Source organism: Podarcis tiliguerta, assembly GCF_965153285.1.
Source record: "Podarcis tiliguerta genome assembly, chromosome: 2".
Taxonomy (NCBI): Eukaryota; Metazoa; Chordata; class Lepidosauria; order Squamata; family Lacertidae; genus Podarcis; species Podarcis tiliguerta.
In genome coordinates, this window is record NC_139535.1 from 58,041,707 (window position 1) to 58,066,986 (window position 25,280).

General features: G+C 43.4%; 2 protein-coding genes across 6 annotated transcripts; one reads left to right on the plus strand and one right to left on the minus strand.

Annotated features, from left to right (window-relative positions):
• Positions 1 to 384: 384 nt before the first annotated feature.
• Positions 385 to 6,839, minus strand: THG1L (tRNA-histidine guanylyltransferase 1 like). 5 transcript variants are annotated; one of them, XM_083431071.1, is made up of 6 exons: positions 6,706 to 6,839; positions 4,285 to 4,461; positions 2,923 to 3,092; positions 1,911 to 1,999; positions 1,068 to 1,175; positions 385 to 671 (listed from the first exon to the last, which is right to left on the minus strand). In XM_083431071.1, the coding sequence occupies exons 1-6, from the start codon at positions 6,753 to 6,755 to the stop codon at positions 510 to 512; spliced, it is 756 nt and encodes a 251-aa protein (XP_083287197.1). In that variant the 5' UTR covers positions 6,756 to 6,839; the 3' UTR covers positions 385 to 509. The 5 variants fall into 5 exon arrangements, with proteins under 5 accessions (XP_083287197.1, XP_083287196.1, XP_083287200.1 ...); XM_083431070.1 differs by lacking the exon at positions 6,706 to 6,839 and adding an exon at positions 5,944 to 6,149; XM_083431074.1 differs by lacking the exon at positions 6,706 to 6,839 and adding an exon at positions 5,809 to 5,903.
• Positions 6,840 to 7,294: 455 nt separating this feature from the next.
• SOX30 (SRY-box transcription factor 30) lies at positions 7,295 to 18,226 on the plus strand (the record flags this gene model as incomplete). The annotated part of the gene is made up of 5 exons (XM_083431069.1): positions 7,295 to 8,279; positions 13,170 to 13,409; positions 14,140 to 14,376; positions 15,675 to 16,167; positions 17,769 to 18,226. The coding sequence occupies 5 exons, from the start codon at positions 7,295 to 7,297 to the stop codon at positions 18,148 to 18,150; spliced, it is 2,337 nt and encodes a 778-aa protein (XP_083287195.1). The 3' UTR covers positions 18,151 to 18,226.
• Between the last annotated feature and the right edge of the window lie 7,054 nt (positions 18,227 to 25,280).

Sequence of the window (25,280 nt, forward strand, 5' to 3'; positions counted from 1 at the left end):
CAGACTTTAGGGTTGTGCGCCCATCTCACTCAAAGAGGCCGGGGGCCAGCGCTGTCCGGAGACACTTCCGGGTCACGTGGCCAGCATGACATCGCTGCTCTGGCGAGCCAGAGCCGCACACGGAAACGCCGTTTACCTTCCCGCTAGTAAGCGGTCCCTATTTATCTACTTGCACCCGAGAGTGCTTTCGAACTGCTAGGTTGGCAGGCGCTGGGACCGAACAACAGGAGCGCACCCCGCCGCGGGGATTCGAACCGCCAACCTTTCGATCGGCAAGCCCTAGGCGCTGAGGTTTTTACCCACAGCGCCACCCGCGCTCATAATTTTGCTGGGAAAACATACACATCTGTGAAACTATAAAAATGAATACAAGCACTACATGGCTTCTTAAGTGCACCACACAAGTTTAATGAAATATCGATTCTGGGCCAGCCACCTATCCGTCTCCCATGGTCCTTGCAGGAGTAAACTGTATGGAGTATTTCACACCAACATCCAGATGGCAAATGTCAGCTATCATCAGCTAGGATTTCAGGATACTGGTCCCAAAACTGATCCCCAATGATATCACAGTGCAAAGCAACTACTGTAGTCCTTGGCCGGGTCACTTCAACTTCCTTCTCTTCTGTTTCCTCTGGAATTTTAATTTTCTTTTTAATGGCTTGATTTACCTATAAGAACAGGTGACAGATTAATGTAGAATCGCAGAACTGAAGTAGGCTAGAAGGCAATTCCAGTTTCATTTCTTTTTTTAACTATAAGACAACTCTCAAATTAGAATGATCACTAGTAAAGTTCTGGTCTTTCAGTGGCAGATGTGCTCCTATTGAACCTTCACTACTTAAAATTTGAGGAGTGAAGTCACCAGAGGAATTATCCTTTTCACTGAAGACCAGAACATTTCTAGGCTTAAGTCTTAAACAGTGGTAATGTTATAAAAGCAGACACACCTGGAAAATCAGCACACATATGACTGTCAAAAACCACTTACCTCCCAAGTAAGTATTTTGTATAACAGTTTGTAAAATGCATTACACACAAATAGGTATCTGTCAAAATTATATTACCTTTTGCCACAGTAGAACAGTTCCTTTTCTATAAAACAATGATTCGTTATTGTAGTTAATGCTGAACTGAGAAAATAAAATCTCATTCTTGTCACTTGCAACTGTTCCCTAAGGATAAAGAGAAAATATTTTTTTTTCTTATAAAAACACCACCACACAGGCATATGAAAACACTGACTCCTCTCCATCTAGATCTGAGCACTGTATTTGGAGACAGGATGGAGTATACACAACCCACCAGTCCCCTTTTCTGCTTGCATTTAGACAAACAGTTAATCCTTATTTGTTCCACCTGGTTTTTAAACTTTGACAAGTGTTATATTCATAATAATATGGAGATAGGAAGATAAAGCTATTGGATATATTAAAAAAAAATCTAACCAAGAGGTCAGCAACCTTTTTCAGTCGTGGGCCGGTCCACCGTCCTTCAGACCATGTGGTGGACCAAACAATATTTGTGGGGGTGGGGGAATGAACAAATTCCTATGCTCCACAAATAACCCAGAGATGCATTTTAAATAAAAGGACACATTCTACTCATGTAAAAACACACTGATTCCCGGACTGTCTGCAGGCCAGACTGAGAAGATGATTGGGCCGCATCCGGCCCCCAGGTAACCTATTCACTCTCTCTCTCTCTCTCTCTCTCTCTCTCACACACACACACACCCTTGCACTATGATAACTGTGTCACTTACAAACCCCTTCAACCTCATCCAGACTCCCAATTCTCATTGCCCATAACACTTGTGTAATTTGAATGCCTGCACATGATGCTGCATTAAAACCTCAAGCATGAGTGAACATACTACTTAGCATAATCTTGAAAGAAGACTTTCATACCTGTAGTCGCTTTTGGGCTTGTACAGGTGTCAAGCCACCTCTCTGCACAAGAGTCCAAAATACTGTATTGTAGAGATTATTTATGTGGCCTGCAGGAATGAAATAACAAACATCAGACTACATTGGGAAGAACACTGAACAAGCTTTCTGCCACAGCAGTAGTTACTGAAGGACTTGTATACTATTATATGAATATAAAAAAATCCCTTCCAGTAGCACCTTAGAGACCAACTAAGTTTGTCATTGGTATGAGCTTTTGTGTGCATGCACACTACGGCAGACCAACACGGCTACCTACCTGTAACTATTATATGAATATGATATTGCAAAAATAGTATGTCTTTTTATCTAAGTCCAGTATTTTGGTTCAGTATTTATCAGTGTTTTATATATTATTATCCTACCAACAGTTCCTGTGACATGTTTTTAAAATAGATAAAATTTCCTGCTATGCAGTTTTTTTGTCACATCAAACATGAGGGTTTCTCTAGACCATCCAGCCAATCTAAAACTACTGCTATCCATTTCATGGAAACACTACTCAGTCAGGTAGCCAGATAATTGGTGGGGGAAGGTGGGGTGGAAGAAAACATGCAAGTAAATTGCTGTGTGCAGTGAAGGGAGAACAACAACAACAACATGGGTTGCTGTGATTGTCCATCTTATTTGTCATGCCTTTTACATTCATTGACTAGACTTCTGAAGGTAGCAGCAGGGTTCACATCTTACTACACAATTGAATATAACACTGTTTGCATTTCTCATGCTGCTGTTGGGATGCAGAGGGAAAAGACATGAAAGCAATGCCTCTCCCATCGTGGCATAAAATTGGAACCTCTCCAAGGTTTTAACTTTTTCCATATGTGTAAGAACTAAAGTCTTGGAATATCCCAGCTGAAGGATAACTCTCTGTAACTACAGGCAATACTGACCAACAATCATAAACCCATGCAAACAAACAAACAAAAAAACCTGATGGTGGAGGTTTCTCATGTGTGTAAGAGATGCTTACAATCAGCTTGTCGCCAACTAAGATAGTCCTTTAAATTCTGGTCACTAGGATATAACACAACACGCCCATCAAATCCTGGTGGATACAAAAGAGGCTGGTCCTTAAAGTAATCTTTCCAATAGAAAACGTAGCTGGAGGCAAACTGGGAGACCACATGAGTCATGAACTTACTTGTAAACAGAAAATAAAAAGGAGGTGAAAGTTAATAACATCAGTACTACAGCACTGACAAATAAATAAACACTTGAGTACTCTATGTTCACGCATCATCAAGAGCCATGGCTAATACTTTACCATGATCATGCCCAAGAGAGCACCTTCTTTCTTCCCTGCTTCTGCACAAAGGAAACAAAACACAATCCCTGGCTAAGCATTACATCCAACCCATGGATCATGGCTTGTTCTCTTCCGACAAACCATAACTGGTAAGCCAAGAATAAACCTTGGCTATACTTCAGTTTGCTTGGGAATAAAAGAAACCTTTATCCCAGGTTCAGATACAAAACCTAAAACACAGAAATCATGGTTTGTTTCCTCCCAGCACTAGCAGGAAGCAGTAAAACAGACTAAAAGGCACATTTACAGTAAACCATTAATGGCTGAATGTTTCAGAGTTTTCCAGATCTGTATGATTCACTCCTACATTTTCCAAGTCCAGGAGGTTGAGAGCATTGCATGCATATGAAAACTGGATAACAGAAAATGAAGATTCTATGAATTTGGCCATTTGCGGGCTGAACTATCATACATAATAGTGCTCAGTCAACTCTCAGGACTGGATGGCTGATTGCATCAATGAGATCATGACATAGAATGAAAACCGCACTATACTGTCATTCTTAAAGCATATCATATGCTAATAATAGCAGCTGATGACCACCTACTAAGTCAAATGGAAAGACTATACCAATGAAAATGTGCAAATTGAAGCTTATCTGTATACATTCCTTGTTACTTGCTCTCCTACCTTGTGAACTGAATTCCCCACCAAAACCCTTGCACCTCCCAATTTGGTTGCATTTCTTTTGTTTTCTGCAATTATTACTGCATGAACATGAAAGGAGGCCATTACCAAATCTATGAAAAGCAACGCATGTTGCATGCATACAACAGCTGTCAAATTTTTATATTTCAGATGAAAATGAATTTTAACCAAAATAAATAGTACACCCCTTGCCTTTACACAGCACTTATTAAAAAGCTGCCAATTTTTACCAAATCAGAATTGTTATGAGTTATTGTCTGCATAACTATATAATAAAATATAAACAAACTGGTTATATTTAAAACATATTGTATGAAGAGTAGATATGTAAATATTGGGTTGGGATGGGAGGAGAGAGAAGCTCTAAAACCAGTTACCTTGCTCTTCTCTTAAACCAGTTGCTTTTCTTTTTGAAAACAAAGCTGTATTCATCACTTTGTCCATAGGCAATGACAATATCCTCTAATTCTTGCATTACTCTCTGTGCAGACTTGTTCATCAAGTTAAGAGCGCGATCATCATTAGGCTTCTTAAAACCATGTTGCTCAGCAAAGCTTCAAAAAGGGATAAATACAAAGAAATGAAATTTGTCAAAGTTATTAAAGTGGTTATCAGCGTGGTTTTATTTTTTAATTTTGGACTGGATCCCATATGCATGCTATTGTGTTTTAGTTGCAATACTAATTTATCATTTATTAAAAACAGCAGATTTTTGTAAATTCTTCACATTTTTGCCAAATGGAAGGTAAATGTTTGTTAAGTTGTGGGTGAACATATCAGACAACACAGCAATCCTTCAACAGAATTGAACTAAAGGGTTCAGCCAGCCTGCTTATATAGAGCTCCACTACAACGCAACTGTAACCACTTTCTGCAACTATCCAATCACTGAACGTCACTTTCAATCCTTTATTTGCATATGTGGACCTAAGTGAAAACTATCTGCAGTATCCCCCTGCTGGCCCAGGGTGAGAACTTCACCATATAACAGTAAAACTACTTCCACTGAGGCACTACTAAGAATCCTAGCTGTAACTCATATAGCTTAGTGTCTTTTTAAGCAGGATGAAAACCTTCCATTCCTCCTTTCCTTATTCAGAAGCAGCAGGACAATTACAGCTTTTCAAATATTCATGACAATACTGATTGTTATCTGGTCTACCAATAGGGGATGGCTGGAAGTGAGTTTTGTGAGTTACAAGATGTGAAACAGACAGGTGGATGCAATAAGGGAGGGGTGGCCCATATAATAATAATATCATGAACTCCCTGCATACTGTATTCTTTTCAGCACCTGCTGAACACAATCTTTTTCAGACAAGCCTACCTAGATGATTAGGAAGATTGCATGAGTTTTAATTTGTCTTAAGTCTATTCTAATGCAGTTTTAACTTTCTCACCAATATGGGTGGGGTATAAATAAAAAATATTATAATAATCCGTGTTTTAAATTATAGTTGTAAACTTTTTAGTGCATCCTTTTATTGCGGTTTTTTTTTTTGTTTTGTTTTGTAAAGTGCTCTGATGGGTTTTCCCTACAATCAAATGGTGTATGCATTTTCTGAACTTAGCTTCATAAAATTTATACACCACCTGATTGTGGGGAGTAAAAAAAGTGCTTAAGAGGAAGGCACATTTGGCAAACCCTCATCAACTTCCGCAGGGAAACTTACTCTCCCGCCCCCCCCCCCAGTGGAAGGTCGTGTGGATCCAGAATTTTTACGAAATAAACAGATGCGCACACTCCCAACGGAGAAATCCTCCAAACCAAAGCTTCCCACAGTGGTCTTCAGATTACGACAAGTGGCCGTCTTGGCTAAGGAGCCGTGTCCCAAGGATGCTGCCCCGCCCGCAATCCGCCTCTGGGTGGAGCCCTCTCGATACCCAAGGGCAGCTGCTACCCTGAAATCCGACCACCGGTTCCCTATCCTTGCGCGATGCCCATAACCTCTCCACCCCTCCCTCCTCCCGCCACCATTGGCTGAGCCGTCGCCAGCGGCAACCAAGCTGCCGCCAATAGCTGAAGCGGGGCTTACCGGTGGAAGCCGCGGCCGTCCAACCGGACCACGACCCAGCAGTTGGGCAAGCACGTGGCCTCGTCTTCGAAAGCCCGCACGTATTCGAACTTGCTCTTCGCCATGCCGACGCGGCCGCAGCTCAGCCGCGCGCGCAGACCTAGGGAGGCGGCGGCGGCAGGCGGAAGAACGGCACCAAGCCTAGGCAGCGCCAGCATCAGCGGAAGCTGCGTTGCGCGATCCCGGAAGGCTGGCGCGCGCGCACGCACACATCCCCCTCCCGTGCTCCGCTCTAGCCGCCAGTCTCTATGACGCCGCAAGGTCTTTCGGGATTGCAGCTCCCTAACCGCATTAGCCGCCTCTCAGTGCCGGGCGCACAAAGCCTCGCGGCAGAGGCTACGAGATAAATGCAGAGCGAACCGAGGCTGAAAGCCACGCCCTCCAGTCTCGATGCCGCCCATCCTGGATGTGCGTAGGCTGCTGTGGGGAGTTTAATGGGGGCGGGGGAGGAAAAGAGGCCCTCGCGCCGTATGTGTGTTATGTGCGGACGCGCGCCTGCCTTTTCTCAACCCGGTGCCGGCGGACTACAATTCCCATCATCCCTGGCCACTGGCCAAGCCTGCCGGGGCTGATAGGAGTTGTAGTCCCGCGACGTCGGGTTGAGGAAAGACGGGCTTAATGGGGATTCCGACAGTGTTGTTTCGGGTCTCCATTAATCCAGTTCCCTCTGCCCGTTGAACGCGCATCCTCCCTTCCCACGGTCAGGTGCAACACGCGTCGCACCGTGAGGGGGTAATCCTTTTAAGTTTTATCCTCGCCGTGGTCGTCTCCATCCTCCCAACCCCGACGCTGGGTTTGAAAAGAAGGACTCCCGTAGACGAGGGGAAATGAGCTGGTGCTTGTCAAGGAAGGAGGCGAGGCGCTGAAAGCGCACGGGCTGAGGGAACGGTAGCTGTTGACGGAACGTTGGGCGCGAGGGAGCCGGCAAAGGGCGCGCGCGCCGCCGCCGCCGCCAAACGAAGCCCTTTCAAAAAAGCGGGAAAGGCGCGTGGGTTCGTCCCGGGGTCTCCATGGCGACCTCATTGTTACGCGGCCCCCAGGGTCGCCCTGGAGACACCAGGGAGGGGAAAGTGCGGGAGGCACGTGGAGCCAGCCCCGCGGCTGTTGCCATTTCCAGCCGGTGCCCCGAGGCGGCGCGAGGCTCCTGCGAGCCGGAGGGCGGGGTCCGAGCGCGGCGCGCGTGCCCCTGGCGGGAGGGGGAGCCGAGAACGTTTGCGAACCAACCGCAGGAAACAAACGGGCGGTCACAGAGGGCGGAGGCTGAGCTCACAATCCCCGCAACAATCCCTCTCCCCGGGGGGCGGGCTGCGGCATGGAAGAAGGGGCGCAGGGGGAAACCCCCCGAGAGCAGCACCGCCTCCTGCACCCCGCGGCTTGGCAGGGCGCTCCCCGGATGGACCACCTTCTCCTGCACCCTCTCTCGGGGCAGGGGGCCAGGGACCCGCACCTCCTGCTCTTCTCCCCCAAACAGGGGCCGCAGCACCCCCTGCTGCACCCCAAGCAAAATGCCCTGCGCAGGGAGCAGAAACCTCCACTGCCTGGGGAAGGGCTTGCCTATAAAGAACAGCAGCAGCAGCACCTGTTGGAAGACCAGCCTTGCCTTGCCAGGCAGCTCTGCCAGCCTGGCCTCGGCTTGGAACCTGGGGTTTGCGAGAAGCTGGAAGAGGCGGTGGCGGAGGGAAATGGCCAGCAGAAGGTGCTGCAAGTGAAAGCGGAGGAGCGGGAGCAAGAGAACCAACTGCTCCCGACGGGCGGCAGCAACAAGAAAAAGAGAGGGGAGCACAGGGCGGCTGCCAGTCGTCGAGGAGGGAAGGAGGAGGGAAGCAGCGGCGCGAAAGGAGGGGGGGAAGTCAAAGTGGGGAAAGGAGAAGAGCCGGAGGAGATCAAGAAAGAGGTGAAGGTGGAAGAGAATTGTGATGCCAAAGCCTTGGGGTCCGGAAAAGAAGGGGCCATCAAAACGGAACTGGTGGAGCCTCGCGAGGAAGCTTGCAAGGGGAGGGAAGAGGTGGCATCCAAGCCTCGCCCCTCCTCCAACGGCCCAGCTCATGTCAACAAAGATGCTGACTTGTCTCAGCCTCTCGGGACTCAGCATCCTCAAGAACTGAAGATTCCTGTCACGCTCCATGCTGTCCCTCCTGGGGCTAGAATCCAGTTTCAGGGGCCACCTCCATCTGAGCTCATAAGAGTGACTAAAGTGCCAGTGGCACAAGTACCCCTTAAAATGCAGTCCTTGCTGGAGCCTTCAGTGAAAATAGAAACGAAAGATGTGCCTCTCACAGTGCTACCCTCAGATGCAGGTAGTAGATAGGTATAATAGAATTTGCCAAGTTGCCCTTTAGTCGCTATTTATGTACAAGTAAACACCGGGATAGAACTGTTCATACACATTAATCTGCACCACTATTCCAAACTTTTAAAAAAAATATATGAAGGGCCAGAAGGAAGATAGGGCTTCACTCAAGTTCATGCAATTAACAACAGCTCACTGTATACTTTACTGGCTGTTGCAACCGCCAAAGATTATGAAGATGGTCAATTATGCAAAGTCCCATCTACAATTTTTTAATATTTGCAGGAGCTTTCTATTGCGGAAGTATGCCACTGCCCTCTTTAATACATTGTAACCAGGGCACAGAAATTAACTGTGACCCTCAGAAGAAACAACAAAGAGCTTCTTTCATGTGTGGCAGATTAAAGACTAACATTTTTTGTGCTATCAGCATTCGTAGACCAGTATCCACTTCATCACCAGTTTATGCCACAATAAATCTGTTAGGCCTTGTTCTGACCCTCTTCCAAGGAGCCCAGGGCACTATACAAACATCCACCTTAATTTTCACTACAATACTGAAGTAGGCTTGGCTGAGACTGCTACCCATAAAGCATTCTTGAGCCTTTGGGCACATTAGGTATTTTGAAGGAGTATTGTGGGCACCAACACCTCTAGTTGCTCCCTCCCCCTCCCAGTAGTCAGAAAGAAAGCACACACAGATATTGGTTTTTCAAACGGTTTGGTAAAAGTCAAATCCAGTTGAATTAAAATGAATCCTCTTGAATTTGCATGATTTTATGTGGAGTTCCGCAAAAAAACAAAAAAAAACAAAACCCCACCCCACCTTATAACGGTACACAACACAGTTAAAAAAAAGAAAAAGCAGATCTGGTGCTTTCAGGTATCAAAAACATTGATCAAAGCATGGCTACTCTTGATCTTTACACAGAATAAAAAACACCCCCAATAAATTACAGAATATGTCTGCAGACACAGGTGACTATGATTTGATTATGGTTTTGAAGAGATCCCTTGTATTACGAGGATCCAGGAATATCTGTTCCTAAGATCAGCGTCTTTGTGTCATGGCAGCTCTGGAAAGTACCAGATCCATGGTTCAGTCAACTGACACATGATGTGATACTGGTTCTGGGAAACACCTGTGAAAAATTCTGCAATTCCAAGGGGATCTGATTTACTGGCTCCAGTGTGCACAGGCACATGTGTGCACCTCTCTCCTTATTCCCATGGCACCTGTTTCCCCTGGTTGATCCATTTTCTTCAGTCTCCCAGATAACTCCTCTTTCCCTCCTATGCTATTTACTTTCTTCCCTTCACATTCTGTTAGCAGCTCAGGAGCTGATCTGAGTCTTGAAAAGCACATCGAGCTGAAAGAGCAATGCCTTCCTTACCTCTTTCATTTTTCTGAGCCCTGAAATGCAGACAGAGAAGAAAGAAGAAGTAGAAAAGAGCGCCATCCTTTCAACTTCTTCCTTCAGCTCTATGTTCTTTTCAAGGGGGAGGGAAGTAACAAGCCTTGTGCCAACTCAGTGAAGGGACAGTGAGCAACATAGAACTTTGAGGCATCGCTCCCAACAAACTATGATTTGTAGCCAAGATTACCAGTTATGAATTGCTGTAGCAAAACAAACCTTGATCGCTGGCTTGGGTGTTACTCTAAGCCAGATGTCATGGTTTGTTTCTGCTTAGTGCAAGTAAGTAGGAGGCAAACATGCTCAAAGTAAATTTTTATTTAATAAATTTCAATACTACCCTTCAAGAATAAAGTTTTCTCATCAGCCTCAAGGGCTGCCCCACATAGAATGTATTGCAATATTCCAGTCTGGTGAAATTACCCACCTTAGTGAAATTAATGGGGATACTTTTGAAATACTAGGGTTCAGAATTATCTCTTGAGTGACTTTCCAAAGTCAGACACAAAGGTTGAGCAATTTAAGGCTTGCCAAGTTTAGATCTCACAAAAAAGCTTGCTATGTGATCTTGTGCATGTCTACATTAGTTTCGGTGAGATTTACTCCCCCAATATAAGGGTGCATAGGATTGCAGCACCAGACAACTTTAAATTTAGGTCTCACCATTTCTAAGCTGTATCCCTTGAGTTCTGACCACAGGAACATCTGTAGTGGATATGCAATTGTTTTCATAGATTAATAGAAGTTGTTGATTAATAGAAGCATTCCAATCCTTAATACTTGTACTTTGAAATAATTCAGGAAGCTTAGATTCAGATGTATGAGTAAAGTTTAGTACCTTAGCCTAAAAACAATATTCTGCTTTTAGTACATATCTGTTTAAGCCAGTGGTTCTCAACCTGTGGGTCTGCAGATGTTGGACTGCAACTCCCATCATCCCTGAGCTCTGGCCTTTCTAGCTAGGGATGATGGGAGTTGTAGTCCAACAACATCTAGGGACCCACAGGTTGAGATAAAATGACTCAGGAACAGCTATTGGTTGGAAGTGGTGCTCCTCCTGAATGGTTGATGTATGCCTGGGTGGACACACACACACCTTTCCTAGTGTAGGGATGTACCCTGGATTCAAATCAAACACTTCAGGCATGTAATCATAAGCTGTTTCACCTAGTTAGGGCTTTTCCTTTCAGCTCTGTGCTGCTGGTGTCAATGCCTATATTGAGACTGAAGCATGGAGAAAACAAATTCCACACGTCTCTGATCGATGTCTGCTGCAGTGGCAGCAGAACTGTTAGGAAACTGCTCAGTATGGGGTTGAGCCAGGACATTTTGCTCCCTTCTGCATGGTGATGCTCAAACCTTTATCTCCTGCTTCCCAGCTCCATACTTTACAGCACCCTTTCCCAACTTGATGCCTTTCAGACATTTTGGACTACAACTCCAATAGCCATGCCACCTGGCCATGGGCATAGCCAGGATATTTTTTTGGGGGGGCAGAACCAATGTGATTGGTCAGTTAAGTATTTATATTGTTTTACTTGATGGGGGGCAACTGCCCCCCCCTGCCCCCCCCCGGGCTACGCCTGGCTAATGGAAGGGATGATGGGAACTGGTAGTCCAAAATATATGGAACACACCATATTAGCAAAGTCTGCCCTACAGAGTGAGACACTGCTGTTGCTGCTGCTGTCAGTGTGTGTTCTGGCCACTCCCCCTGGTTGGTTGTCAACTAGAGTGTCCTGTCCCCCCAGTGGGTCTTGAATCCCTGTCCCAGTAAGGGTGTGTGCTCTTTGCAGGTATTCTGCTGATGAAATTGTGTGGGTGCCATATTGTGTGTCTTCTTCCTATTTATTTTATTTATTATTTATTTACGTGGCATAAATGTGGCATAAAAAAAAACAATAATCAAGAACAACAACCCAATAACCCCACCCCCTACTCAACGTGTCATGTGCTAATAAATGACTCCCTGTATGTCAGATGGGCAGTATCTGATTGCTGGGTATTGCCTGGGTTTTTCCTGTTCCCCTGTGTCCACCGCCCTTCCCTGAGCATGTTTTATATACCACTGAACACCACCTCAATCTCTGAGTAGTGCGAGATCCAGGGGTTCCAGGCACTTACCCAGAGTTCGGTTTCCTCAGAATGAGGGACAGTGGAGACCATGGTGTCTTTAGGATATATGGTTTATTTACACATATATACAACCTGAGCCTGCGATGGAGGTGCTCACAGCATCTTGCTTCTCCCATAGCCACAGCCTTGGATTGCAGCACAAGTCAGACATGGCTGTGTGTCTCTCAGCTGCCCAGGCTGCTTCCAGCCTCTACCACTTACACACCTCCCTTGCTTTTGTCTTTCTAACTGCCAGACAGTTGAGGGAGGGAGAGCCACTCATTTCTGCTCTGGCACAGAGCCACTTCCTTTGTTACCTTAATGACCCATACTTGCAGGGCCATTTTCAAGAAACGTGTCTGGCTATTCCAGGAGCAACTGGCTCCTTGTTGGATCCAGGAATTAGGAGGGACTCAGACATACAGTCTACTGCTCTCTCTCTGGAAAATCACAACAGATGCAGTGGCTGTTTTGGCAGTGCGATATATATATATATATGGAGCACAAAGACACCATCTCTAGTGTTCTTGGCAGTATGCAATACCTCCCTACACTCAAAAATGAAGGGGATTTTGTTGATAAATCAATAAATATTTGTTTTTCAAGTAAGCAAATATAATCATAGCCCTGTCTGGTCCTGAGGACTCTTCCCCAAGCCATGCTCCTCTCCAGCTCTACTTTTACTTTACACTCTTCTTGAACTGGCTGGAATATATTCTTGAACTCTGATAATGCCTCTAGTTTGTCTAGTTGATGAAAGGGGTGAGTGAGAGTGTTTTAAAACTAGCCTAGTGGACAAAGATAAAATTTACATTCATTGTTCCACCCACTTTTGTCTTTGGCGCTACCTACCACTGGAAAGGAATGTGGCTCTGTCTGAAAAAAGTTGCCATATCACAAATCACTTGTTAAGCTCCCCTCGATTTCAAGCACAGTTTGCCATGTGGTTTGAGAGAGTTGCTGTTACTCCTTTCCTGCTGTGATTTTGGAAATGTGTTTATAGCAGCTGAATTCTATTTTTATGGAGGCTTTTTTTTAAAAGTCCCATTACATTACAGTACTGTATCCCATTTAAAATATAGCATATGCACTGTCATTCTCTATTACTGTATTTGTTTTGGTATATTGCTGTTGGCCCCCCTGAGAGGACTTGATCCAGAAAGGTGTCTTATAAAAATTCAAGGAAAATAAGCCAAAAGCTCCTGTGGGCTTATGACAACGGTTTCATGGTTATTTGGAGCTTGGCCTTTATTTCTGTAATCTGCACTAAAGTAATGAGCCCAGAATCAATAGCAAACTCGTTGTTTTTAACTACAAACTTTGTGTGGTACTTATACTGCCTACCCATCCATCTTTCTTTCCTGTAGGGATACCAGACACTCCATTTAGCAAAGACAGAGATGGCCATGTCAAGCGTCCCATGAATGCATTTATGGTGTGGGCAAGAATTCACCGGCCAGCCTTAGCTAAAGCTAACCCTGCTGCCAATAATGCGGAGATAAGCGTTCAGCTTGGATTGGAGTGGAACAAACTCACAGAAGAGCAAAAGAAACCTTATTATGATGAAGCTCAGAAGATTAAAGAAAAGCACAGAGAAGAATTCCCTGGTATAAAATAGGTTTTGGTTTTTTTACATGTTTCTCAACATCTGATGGTCTTGATGCAGTGCTTTGTGTTATCCAGAAATAGGTTTATGAGTGGGGAAAAGTGGGGTTCAAGGACGATACTTGAAAGGAAATACAAAAAACCCCACCACCATGCAGGAACCATGAGGCAGTATTCATTAAAGCTTTTGTCACCACCACCCCTTCTATTCCCATAGTCCAGTGGTTTTTTTCAGGCTCTGAAAGTTTAAAAACCAGTTCAGAAGAGGGATCTGCTTAAAGGGGCTGCACTCTGTAAGTTCATGTATGCATGGATGTTGCACATGTGCATTTTTACAGCATCTGCCATTGATGTTAAGTATTTAAACTGAGTACAATAGCAGATTTATTATAGCAAATGCTACTGGGCCAAGTTCAAGGTGTTGCCATTAGTATATAAAGCCCTTAACAGGATGGGACCAGTTTACTTGCAAGATCACTTTACCCTATATATGCTGAATTGACAGCTTCCACCAGTGGAACTGGCACTGTTACAGGTGCAACATAATACTTGTTCTGTAGTTATAAGAAATTGATCTTTTGATCCAGACTTTGGAACTCCCTGCTTATTAACATCAGGCAGGTGCTTTCACTGTACTCTTTTTGGTGTTCTTCCTTTGTTATTACATTAATCAGTTTTGAAATAAAATAACCCATTATATTTCAGTGAGCCTACTCTTTTATATTCCCACAGGTTGGGTTTACCAGCCACGACCTGGCAAAAGGAAGCGGTTCCCCTTGACAGTCTCCACAGTATTCTCTGGCACTACTCAGAATATCATTGCTACCAGCCCAATGACAGCCTCCACTGTCTTTACTGGGACATCTCAGAATATTATTACTACAAATCCAACTACCATTTACCCTTTCCGATCTCCCACCTACTCTGTGGTCATACCCAGCGTACAGAACAGCATTGGACACCCAGTCTGTGAGTTCATTCCAATAGTTTATGTGAGTTCATTATATGATAGGAACTACAAAAACCCAATGTCTGTATTCTTGTTGAGAGTATGATTATGTAGGATTATTTAGACATATTTGATGATGAGATGTGGCCGTAGTTTTGCTGTAGCCTTATTAATTCATTTCCAAATTAGATTAGTGAAGTACAGAATGTTTAGTTTATATGCTTGTTTATTTGTTTTAATCATTCTCAAAGCAAAGTTGGGTCGTTATTCTTACCAGCAAAACGTCTGTTAAGTTTGATGAGAGAAGCAAAAGCGTTTCAGTTCTTTTCTGCCTCACCACTCTCCACCCTCTCATATATCATTGACTTAATGAAGAGTAAGACACCAGGGCAGGCTCACTTTTCTAAATCTAGTCCTGCCCCATGTTTCCCCATAATGAACATGGCTTGAGAGTCTTGAGGAAGGAATAAGGAACCTTCATCACCACTACCACCCTGAAGGTCTTTCAGGTTCTGTGTTTCCTCCTTCCCTCCTGAGCCCACATCCCAGTTTTCAGAGGCTGCCTTAGAAATATACTGCCCCTCCCCAACACTCTGAAGTTGACTTCAGGAGGGAAAGAACAAGCATTCTATCCCATTCCCTATGTTCAGTTATGCCAGTGTCTGGAATGAGAATCAGATTTTTCACCCTTTCAGCTGTGTCACATATTGCAACTGTTTCCTTGGTTGTTGTTTTTAGAACTCCACTGGAACTATTAAAAACCAAGCTAGTCCCTGTCTGCACAGCCCTGTTTAGAGGTCTTTTCCTTGGTCCCATGAGACACTGTTAGGGGAGAAAATGTTGGGGACTTGATTTGATATAAAGGATTCAATTTTATGCTGACAGGGAATTGAGAGACTTGCCAAAAAGTGCTTGGAAAGTCTTTGCCTTACATGTTCAATGATAGCACACTGCATACTGGGCATCATTGTGAGGGAAACTTGTAGGAGATTTATAAAGAAAAGACATTAAAAAAAATTAACAATCTAAATATTGAATGTCTTTTTTAATGTTGCTGATTCGTGAAATTGCATCCATAGATGTCTTCGGGTATGAAACTGCAGTAGGTTATGCTAGGGTTGCCATGTTTCAAAAAGTGAAGATTCGGACATATGGCAACCATAGGTTATGCTATATTAAAGAAAAACTTAAAAAATGATGAGGGGTGATCCAGTGCTATTACATGGATCATTCTTTCTATAATCACATAGTATAATATTTATAACATAGTGTTAATGAGACCTTCTCACTTACAGCTAATACTTTCTCTTCTCCAAAGGTGAAGCCCCTTCTACTATCCAGCTGCCAGGTCCTTCTGCTCAGCATCCAGGCCCTATTACGCTGTTCCAGCCAAATGTAGGAAGCACAGCGCCACTGGCTGCCTCAACGGCAAATCTGCCGATTCGTCCAGTGCTTCAACCTCAGCGTTTTGCTGCACCTTCACCAACAGAAGCTCACCGTGTTTCTTCAGGAACAAATTGCTCTATAAAGAGACCAACCCAGATTTCTATCGAAAGCGCAAGCAGGAACCCAAATAATACAAGCACCACACATTCCAGATACAGTGTCTCAAATAGTCAACCCCCTAAGGAGTACTCAGGTGTTTCTTCTTGTTCTAGAAATGGACCCATTCCTCAAGCTCCTCCCATCCCCCATCCACACGTTTATCAACCTCCTCCCATCGGTCATCCAGCCACCCTGTTCGGAGCTCCTCCTCGATTTTCATTTCATCATCCTTACTTTTTACCTGGGCCCCATTATTTCCCATCAAGGTAATGCAGTTATTTATTTGTGTTCTGCAGTAAAGGTGCATATCTAGTCAGACAACCACGGAAGGATTTGCAGACTTCTACAAGGAAAAGATATAAATTTCCATGTACAGTCGTACCTTGGAAGTCAAACGGAATCCATTCCAGAAGTCTGTTCAACTTCCAAAATGTTTGGAAACCAAAGCGCGGCTTCTGATTGGCTACAGGAAGCTCCTGCAGCCAATCAGAAGCCATGGAAGCCCCACTGGACATTTGGCTTCCGAAAATAGTTCGCAAACCGGAACAGTCACTTCCGGGTTTGCGACGTTCAGGAGCCAAAATGTTTGAGAACTAGGCTGTTCAATTTCCAAGGTACGACTGTATACTCTTCCTTTCTGTCCACCCTTTTTTCCTCTTTCCTCACACATTTATCCTCTATTCATTTCATTCCACTGAAACATTTCTCATCATACTTTGCAGTGACCAAAGATCTGTTTTATAAGGGTTTCTTTTTCATTCTTGCTTTTTAGATTTGATCTGTGACCTTGACATTGTTGTTTAAACTTTTCTCCTCTACTCACTTTCCTCCTTTGAAAGGAGAACCTCTAATTCTGGTTCTCTTGACTCTTTGGTCATCTCCAGATGACCTGTTTAATGAGCATTCAGCCTGATATGTTTGTGGGGAAATTAGACAATATTGCATCAAACAAGTATTATCGCAGAAGTTTTTGGTCCCTTTTCATGCCACTTTCCTTATCACAAAAGGCCATCATGTTCTGCAACAGTTGGTATTCACCCATGCTTATATCAGTTTAGAAGACCTTGCTCAATGAGCCACAGTCTAAAAGCTAGGCTGATGGTTATGAAGAAGGGGGCTTTTTTTAGTAGTGGCATGGATACTGTGTAATGTTCTTACTGAGGTGGTTTATCAATCCTGCTGCTTGCTAGTATATCTGTTTGTTTGTTTGTTTGTTTGTTTGTTTGTTTGTTTGTTTGATTCAAAAAGCTTCTAGTTAAATTGAGTATTTTGCAAAGATGTTTATTTTGACGTAGTCTTCAGTTTTACTTCACTTTTATACTGATGGTTTGTTTGCTATTTTATGTTATAAAGTGTGGTAGAGAACGTGTTATGAGGTGTGGTATAGGTCAAAAGTTGGAATCATTCATTACGAAAAACCAGGTCTGCGTTAAGAGTTATGGGATGTATGTGGCTACATGGTCCTGCCCCTGGTTGGTGAACTGGACCAGATGACCTTCTGGACCAGAAAAGGGGAACATATGGTCTTCCAGGTGCTGTTGGGCTCCAATTCCCATCATGTGTAACCACTGGCCATGTTGGGTCAGACTGATGGGCATTGGAGAATAGCTGGAGGGGTACAAGTTCCCCACCCTGTTCTTGTTGGTCTCTTCTAAATTAGTTATTCTGTATAATGTACCATGGGCACACATCTTGGCTTTTTGAAACACGGCCATTTTATTGTATTCTATTTGCAACTGTGTCCCATGACTGAGGTAATCCCTTTATTATGGTAACTGGTTTCCAGATTTGAATACAAACAAGCTATAATGTATCATTCAGTTTTATGATAAAAGCCGTGATGTAACTCATCTTTGTCTTGCTGCAGCACATGTCCATACAGTCGCCCACCGTTTGGCTACGGAAATTTCCCCAGCTCCATGCCTGAATGTCTTGGCTTTTATGAAGACCAGTATCAAAAACATGAGGCGATGTTTTCTGCTCTGAACAGAGACTATCCTTTTAGAGAGTATCCTGATGAGCATACGCATAGCGAAGACTCCCGTAGCTGCGAGAGCTTGGAAGGGACATCCTATTACAGCAGCCACAGTCAGACTGAAGAAGAATACTTAAACCCTATGCCACAGCTGGACATTGGGGCCCTTGAGAATGTTTTTACTGCAACCCCATCCACACCCTCTAGTGTACAGCAAGTCAATGTGACTGATAGTGATGATGAGGAAGAAGGAAAGGTGTTAAGAGATTTGTAATTTTAAAAACTCAAATGATAGTATCCAGCATAATTTTTTAAAACATGAAATAAAACATGTTGGTCATATAACACTATTTTAGTGAGTGTGGTCAAGAAGACATAATTGATCCAGGTTTTAAAATTGTTACGATACACTGGAGGTTTTTCAGGGCACTGTACCATCGCAGGAGTTGTACCTTAATACACCTGATTTCATATACTTTACCTTGTCAGGGCAGGTCTTAAGACTGAGCTATTTGTATTATATGTTAGTGGGTAGTACTTCCAGAACCTGACTGATGCACTTTATTGATACTGCATTGACACAGCAGTGATCTACCTGCACCATGCATTCAGTTTTACATGCATGCAAAGAAGAGGTGTGACTCATTCATGGAGTCAGGACATAATGCCATCTGTTTTATGTCGATGCAATGCCAGAAGCAGCAGATACATTCACCAGGCTTTTCTAGAGACTTGCCCATCTAATCCTACATGGTAATAGGATCACTCACTTATGGGAGCAGACTTTCCTAACTCAGAACTTTTGTTATTTATGTTCCTAGATGACATAGTGGGATTTTCATTCTAATCTACATATTTATGGAGCAAGTGAAATTCTGTTTATTTTCAGGATTTTAAAATTGCTATCTTTTTAAAGCATTTGTTTCAGATTATATATATATATATATATATATATATGCTGAAAATGGTTACATAGTAATCCGAAATTCTACAGCCCCTCTTATGATTTTAACTTCCTCCTCCATAAGAGGATTTCATATTTAAAGCCCACATAAATGGGACTGTTGAATGTTTCTAAGAACAAGTAATGGTGAATCTAGCTGTGTGTTGTATACAAGTGGGCTATGATTCTATACCAGAGTATAATTAACAGTAATATCTCAGGCATACATTTTAAATGTATCTTTTGAAAAATAGATGTAACGGAAGGTAATGTTGCTAAATGTTCATGTTAGAAAACATTTAATTTTGTTTTGATATTTTTCTTTGTTTTGGGGGTGGGGTTGATAGTATATTTGTTCCATTTTTGTTACAATAAAATCACATGAACTGTATGTTGTTAGTGCTATATATTGTGATGAACTATGAATTAAGAATGTCATGATCCTATTGTGTCCATGTAATAATAAGTGAAAACACAGTAGCCACTTTAATGTCTCTTCAGGGATATTTGTTATAAAAGAAAAGATTGGCTGCTTCAAAAGTTTATACATTCTATACATTTATGGGGTGATTTTATTATAAATTTTAAAAATTCATTTTTAGAATGGTAGCGGTGCGGACAGTACACAACCTTATGATAATATATTTCAAGGTAGCAGTCAGAACTGAAGCAGAAAAACCTAAAAGGAACAAAGAAGTTCATATACTTCACTGGTAATTTTCACTGACAATCCTTGGCAGTGTCTCATCAAAATTGTGTACAGTTTGTCCTTTCAATATCTTTATGGTTTAGCTCTGTACTTTGGACCTAGCATTTCTAGTACATTGTTCCAACTGTGCTGAATACAGTTAAGGTAGTTAAGGACCAGGCTTATCCATCATGAATACTGCAACCAGACCCTCAGCTTCCATTGTGCATGCTATGTCAATAGTGCTTTTAAGGGAAAGTCTTATTAATAGCCAAAAGCATGCCCTAGCTCCGAAACAGACTACTGGGTGAAAGATGACCTTCAAGAATTCTTGTGGGCAAATGTGCTATTTCCCACATAACTATGGCTCCAAAGTATAAAACAGCTGTCGGATTGTTCACTCCATCTGCCTTTTCCCATCTGTCCTGCCCTAATCTTTTTTCTTTTCTTTTTTAAACAAATTGCAGTATTGGCTAGCTGGAACCATATATTGGTTGACTGCAGTTTTATTAAATCCAGACTGATGTTTCAGACATAGTGCCAAACTATGCTTAGGTGCTATGTGAATGAGCCTGGCTGGACCGTTGGGCTCACACGACCCCCCTTCCTCCCTTTGCATGTTTCCATTCCTTCCCACATTTCCTAGTTTGAGGCAAACTGTAGCTTGCCATTTCACTTGAGCTAGCAAAGCATGGTTTCTGCTATACAGACCAAGACTGGAAGCCACAATCCACCCTGGTTTCCACTGTGGGGCAAGTGCAAACCATAAGTGTGCTGGTAGGACTATGCTTTGGCTCAAACCAAGAAAGATAGGAGGAAATCACACACAGGGAAGGGAGATGGAGGAAAGAGACTCTGAACTGTGAAAAAGTCACTGCCCTTGTTTTCACAGTATTTTGAGATCGCATTTGACTCTTTTAAGGACTCAGATCTCATTTCCATCAAATATTTCCCTGTTCCTGTTAGTTTTTAAGAGTTTCATGCAGCAATCTTTCCTAGCTGCATCTGGGCATGCCAGGGATGGAGACTGGAATATTTTGCATGAAAGTAATATAACTGAGGCATGTGGTGGCTGGTGCCCATTGGAACTTGTGGGACACAGGTGGTGCTGTGGGTTAAACCACAGAGTCTAGGGCTTGCCGATCAGAAGGTCAGCGGTTCGAATCCCCGCGACGGGGTGAGCTCCCATTGCTCAGTCCCTGCTCCTGCCAACCTAGCAGTTTGAAAGCACGTCAAAGTGCAAGTAGATAAATAGGTATCGCTCTGGCGGAAAGGTAAACGGCGTTTCCGTGCATTGCTCTGGTTCGCCAGAAGCGGCTTAGTCATGCTGGCCACATGACACAGAAGCTGTACGCCGGCTCCCTCGGCCAATAAAGCGAGATGAGCACAGCAACCTCAGAGTCGGTCACAACTGGACCTAATGGTCAGGGGTCCCTTTACCTTTGCCTTAATATGACTGAGGCATGTAAGCAGTGGTGGCTGGTGCCCATTGGAACTTGTGGGGCTTAAGGGAGGGATGCCAGCAGTAGGTGGAGCTAGAGTCAGTGGCAGGCAGAGCCAACTACTAGTTTTGCTGCCCCCCCCCCCCGCTGAATTGTACAAAGGTAACATAGACTAAGAAGAAAAGAGTTGACAGCCTGTCCTACTGACAGGACTGGTTTGTAGGAAGGTAAGCTCATGGGGGTTGGCTGAGGGCGAATTGAGGTTGGTGGGGAAGTGCCCCATTTCCCCCAATAGTCCAGCCTCCTCTGTCTTAGGTGTGGTGCAAACATTTGATGCTTTTGCCTTATATTGCTCCTGGTCAAATGGGTTTTGCAGGTTCCCCGAGCACTACAAAACACAGCCAAATCTGTTTACCACAGACAGCAGTGTTAGGAATGGACACACCATGGTTAAGAAAACCAACAGTGCTTTCCCCACCCGCTTTCAGCTCTGAAATTACTACCATCTGTCTTCAGCCAAAGTGATGGGGAAAGTTTTACCAGCTAAATATCTGTGTCCATTGACTTTTAAGGCACACAACCAGTAAAACAACAACAAAACCCTTATCAACCATATTAAATGCATGTATTGAGCAGCCTTCTCCATTATGACAAACAGTGAAGCGTGATCACACGAAAGCTCTGCCATGCACTTTTAAAGCCAAGGTCTGGTTGGGGGGGGGGGGGGAGGTTAATACTTTCACTCACTGTAGTATATATTTGCAAATCCAGGAAGTGGGTGGCACTGTGGTCTAAACCACTGAGCCTCTTGGGCTTGCTGATCAGAAGGTCAGCAGTTCGAATCCGCGCAACAGGGTGAGCTCCCGTTGCTCTATCCCAACTCCTGCCAACTTAGCAGTATGAAAGCATACCAGTGCGAGTAGATAAATAGGTACCACTGTGGCAGGAAGGTAAATGGTCTTTCTGTGTGCTCTGGCTTCTGTCACAGTTTCTGTTGTGCCGGAAGTGATGGCACATGACCGGAAAGCTGTCTGCAAACAAACATCAGCTCCCTTGGCCTGAAAGCAAGATGAGCGCCGCACCCCATAGTTGTCTTTGACTGGACTTAACTGTCCAGGGGTCCTTTACCTTTTACCTTTTTACATATGCAAATTTCATTTGAAAGAGTGGCTAAACTTTTACAGATTTTTGTTTGTTTGTTTTCAAATACACAGTATGAAAATAGTTTAAATTGGTCCAGGAGTTGAACCTTTTGCTTATTACCTCAGGTAAGAGAATTTTGGTATCTTCAAGACTAACAAATTGCATGGCATAAGCTTTTGTAGGCCAGAGGCTCAGAGCCAACATTATCAGTTGCAGGGCAACAGCATCACCTGAAGTGGCTATGAAAACTAATGCCACAATATGCCTCTAGAATCTGTCATCTCCAGAGTAGTCCAGCAACTGTATTTGCCTCCTCCCAATGCAAGGTATAAACACAAAATATAATTTGTGTGGCACTGTAATAAGAATGGGCAAGTGACACCCCCAATCCTGATCATCCTAAAACAGTTGTAGGGAATTTTTGGCCCTTCAGATGTTGCCTAAGGAAGTTTTTAGAGATTAGGGGCATCCATGTAACTCTGAACTACTTTTTAAAATCAGCAGGAGAGAGTTTAACATTATAGGTAGGAGGTTTTGACTGCTTCTGCACCTATGCTTTTAACAGCAGCCTGATAAACAATTGTTTTAGTTCACAGATGAATATTTCCTGGCTTGAAGTGGTGGGGAAATGTTTACCTGCTAGATTTGTGTGTGTCGGGTTGCAGCTGCAGGCAGAGGAACAGGGCCAGCAAAAATGTTTAAATCAGGGGCAGCTGTTGACTTTTGGGTTTGTGCAGCTGCAATTTTTTAAGCTCCTTCCCTTGCACACATTAAGCTGCATACAGTGCTTACAAAGGAAAAAGTACATTTAAACATGTGCAGATGTCACTTTTTTCCACTGAGAAACATCAACTGTTTTCTGTAACCCATTGGATAGAGGGAAAGGCTTCCATGTGGGAGGGCATTAATATATGTTCCAGACAAAGATGAACTCCAGTTACTCGAATTCGGAATTAATTTGCCCATTCAAATTCATGAATATCACTTCACAAGTTTCTGAATCCATCCATTTTTAAGGGGGATGCAAACACACCCATTGGCAAAAGATTTAAGCAACAAAGCTTTGAAAATGCCAAAAAAACATTTGTTCCTGGTTGTTCACAATTGTGACCTTAAATCCAAACTCTCAAAAACAAAGGAGCTAATTATTTCAGAGTTTAAATTAGGCCAGCGACCACCAGAAGTTAGTACAGTGGTACCTCGGGTTACAGATGCTTCAGGTTACAGACTCCGTTAACCCAGAAATAGTACCTTGGGTTAAGAACTTTGCTTCAGGATGAGAACAGAAATCGCGTGGGGGCAACAGCAGGAGGCCTCATTAGCTAAAGTGGTGCTTCAGGTTAAGAACAGACTTCCAGAAAGAATTAAGTTCTTAACCCGAGGTACCACTGTATTAGAACCTATTTTTAGCGTCATGGCTCACGCCTAATATAGGGATGCCGTATGTCTGGATTTTCCTGGACATGTGGTATTTTCTCCTGGGTCTTAGGCAAGTCAAAAGAAAAGTTCAACAATTCTGAGGATTCCGAAAAAATTCTTTACTTTTTGAAATATGGCAACCCTAGTATGTGTGGTGTATTTTAGAAAGACTAGAAGCACAGAGCATATGACTTCACCATGGAGATATGAAAAATGAAGAAGAAAATGAAATGTTATAAAAAGTGTCAACAGTGGAGCTCAGGAATTTGGAGCCATTGGTCCTCCAGATATTGTTGGACACACAATAGCATCATCCCTCCAGTCAGTTGTAAGGGACTATGAGAGCTCTAGCCCAGAAACATTTGAAAGACCACAGATTCCCCAAACCTGAGCAATTAGGAAAAAATAAATTACAATTTGTTACCATTAGTGCTTATTGTTTGTGTTTATACACCCAAATAGAAATCTCCATGCCTCTTATTCGCAATTAACAATGTAACCCTATACATGTTTCCCCAGAAGTAAGGCCCACTGTATTCAGTGGAGTTACCCCCTAATAAAATTGGGGTTACAACAATAAAATATACCATGGTAAAGCAAACAGAAAAGTTACATCTGTAAAACAAGAAATTATAAGACGTCCCATATATAAAACTATTGAAAACAATTCAAATACACACATTTAAAAACAATTCCACACATCTGGTTTGTCCTTGTTGAGGCCTGGCGAAGATTCACTGCCCCCGGCTCTGCTTTCCGTGTTCATTCTTTCACTGCCTTTTTACTTTTCCCCTCTGAGAGTGCAGCTGCATACCATGTTAACAATGTGATTAGCAACCCCACCATGAGTTTTAAAAAAGAAAATACCAGGCATATTGGTGGTGGTCGTGGTCACAGGGTAGGTAGATGCAATAGTCATTATCAGCACTGCAGTCAGTGTGCAGGGCGGTGAGGTGTAAGCCTTCCCTCCACAGCTGTGATCTTGGCAAAAATCACCCCTCTCCACACACCAATTAGCACAGTGTGCGGGGGGGGGGGGGAGCTGCCTTTGGTGTTCTTTCCAGGCACAAAGAATAATACAGGCAAGCATTATCTTTTATATCTATCTGTTTTTCAGTGTGGATTAGGTTTTTTTGAAACGATGATTTGTTCAACCATCTTTCCTCAAATGAATCCTGGAGATTTAGTATGATATCCATCCAAGCTGTTCTCTGAATCGCTTTATTACTTTAGCAGTCATCCTTCTTGGTTTTCAGCCTGTCTTTTTATTAAACCACAATGAATGTAGCTTTCTTTTTCTTTTTCTTTTTTGGCCATTTTCAAATCAAGTTTGCAAATACAACCCCCTGTCTGTGTTAGCTAAGAATGCAGGGCTTCTGCGCAGTCACATCCTCTGCTGAGTGCCACATGAGCAGGATACAACAGTACTTAGGCCCTCACACAATGTGGCTAGTTATTGTGTTGCATTAGGACAGCAAGCCGGAAGCTGCACAGTGCCAGAAAAAGACATTTATACTGTGCAGCTGTGCCTGCCTAACCCAGCTGGGTTGTGGCCACTGCCCAGCCCAGGACTCAGCGAAGGTGGAGATCCAAGGACAGAACATACAGGCAAAAGGAGAGGCCAGAAATGGCCAGGAAAAGCAATGTCATGTGGTCCACTGAGCTCACAACAGATAAAGGAATATAGGAAGCTGCCTTTACACCAAGTCAAACAATTGGTTCACCTCACTCTTTACTGTTGACACTGACTGGCAAGAACTCTCCATGGA

Bases quoted from the DNA above. Each gene is read 5' to 3' on its own strand.
- THG1L (XM_083431070.1), bottom strand. From the start codon at position 6,140: ATGCTGGCGCTGCCTAGGCTTGGTGCCGTTCTTCCGCCTGCCGCCGCC. The intron at 4,462-5,943 runs GTAAGCCCCGCT...CCCTTTTTGAAG, and splicing joins GACGGCCGCGGCTTCCACCG to CTTTGCTGAGCAACATGGTT. The intron at 2,000-2,922 runs GTAAGCATCTCT...TCATTCCTGCAG, and splicing joins TAGTTGGCGACAAGCTGATT to GCCACATAAATAATCTCTAC.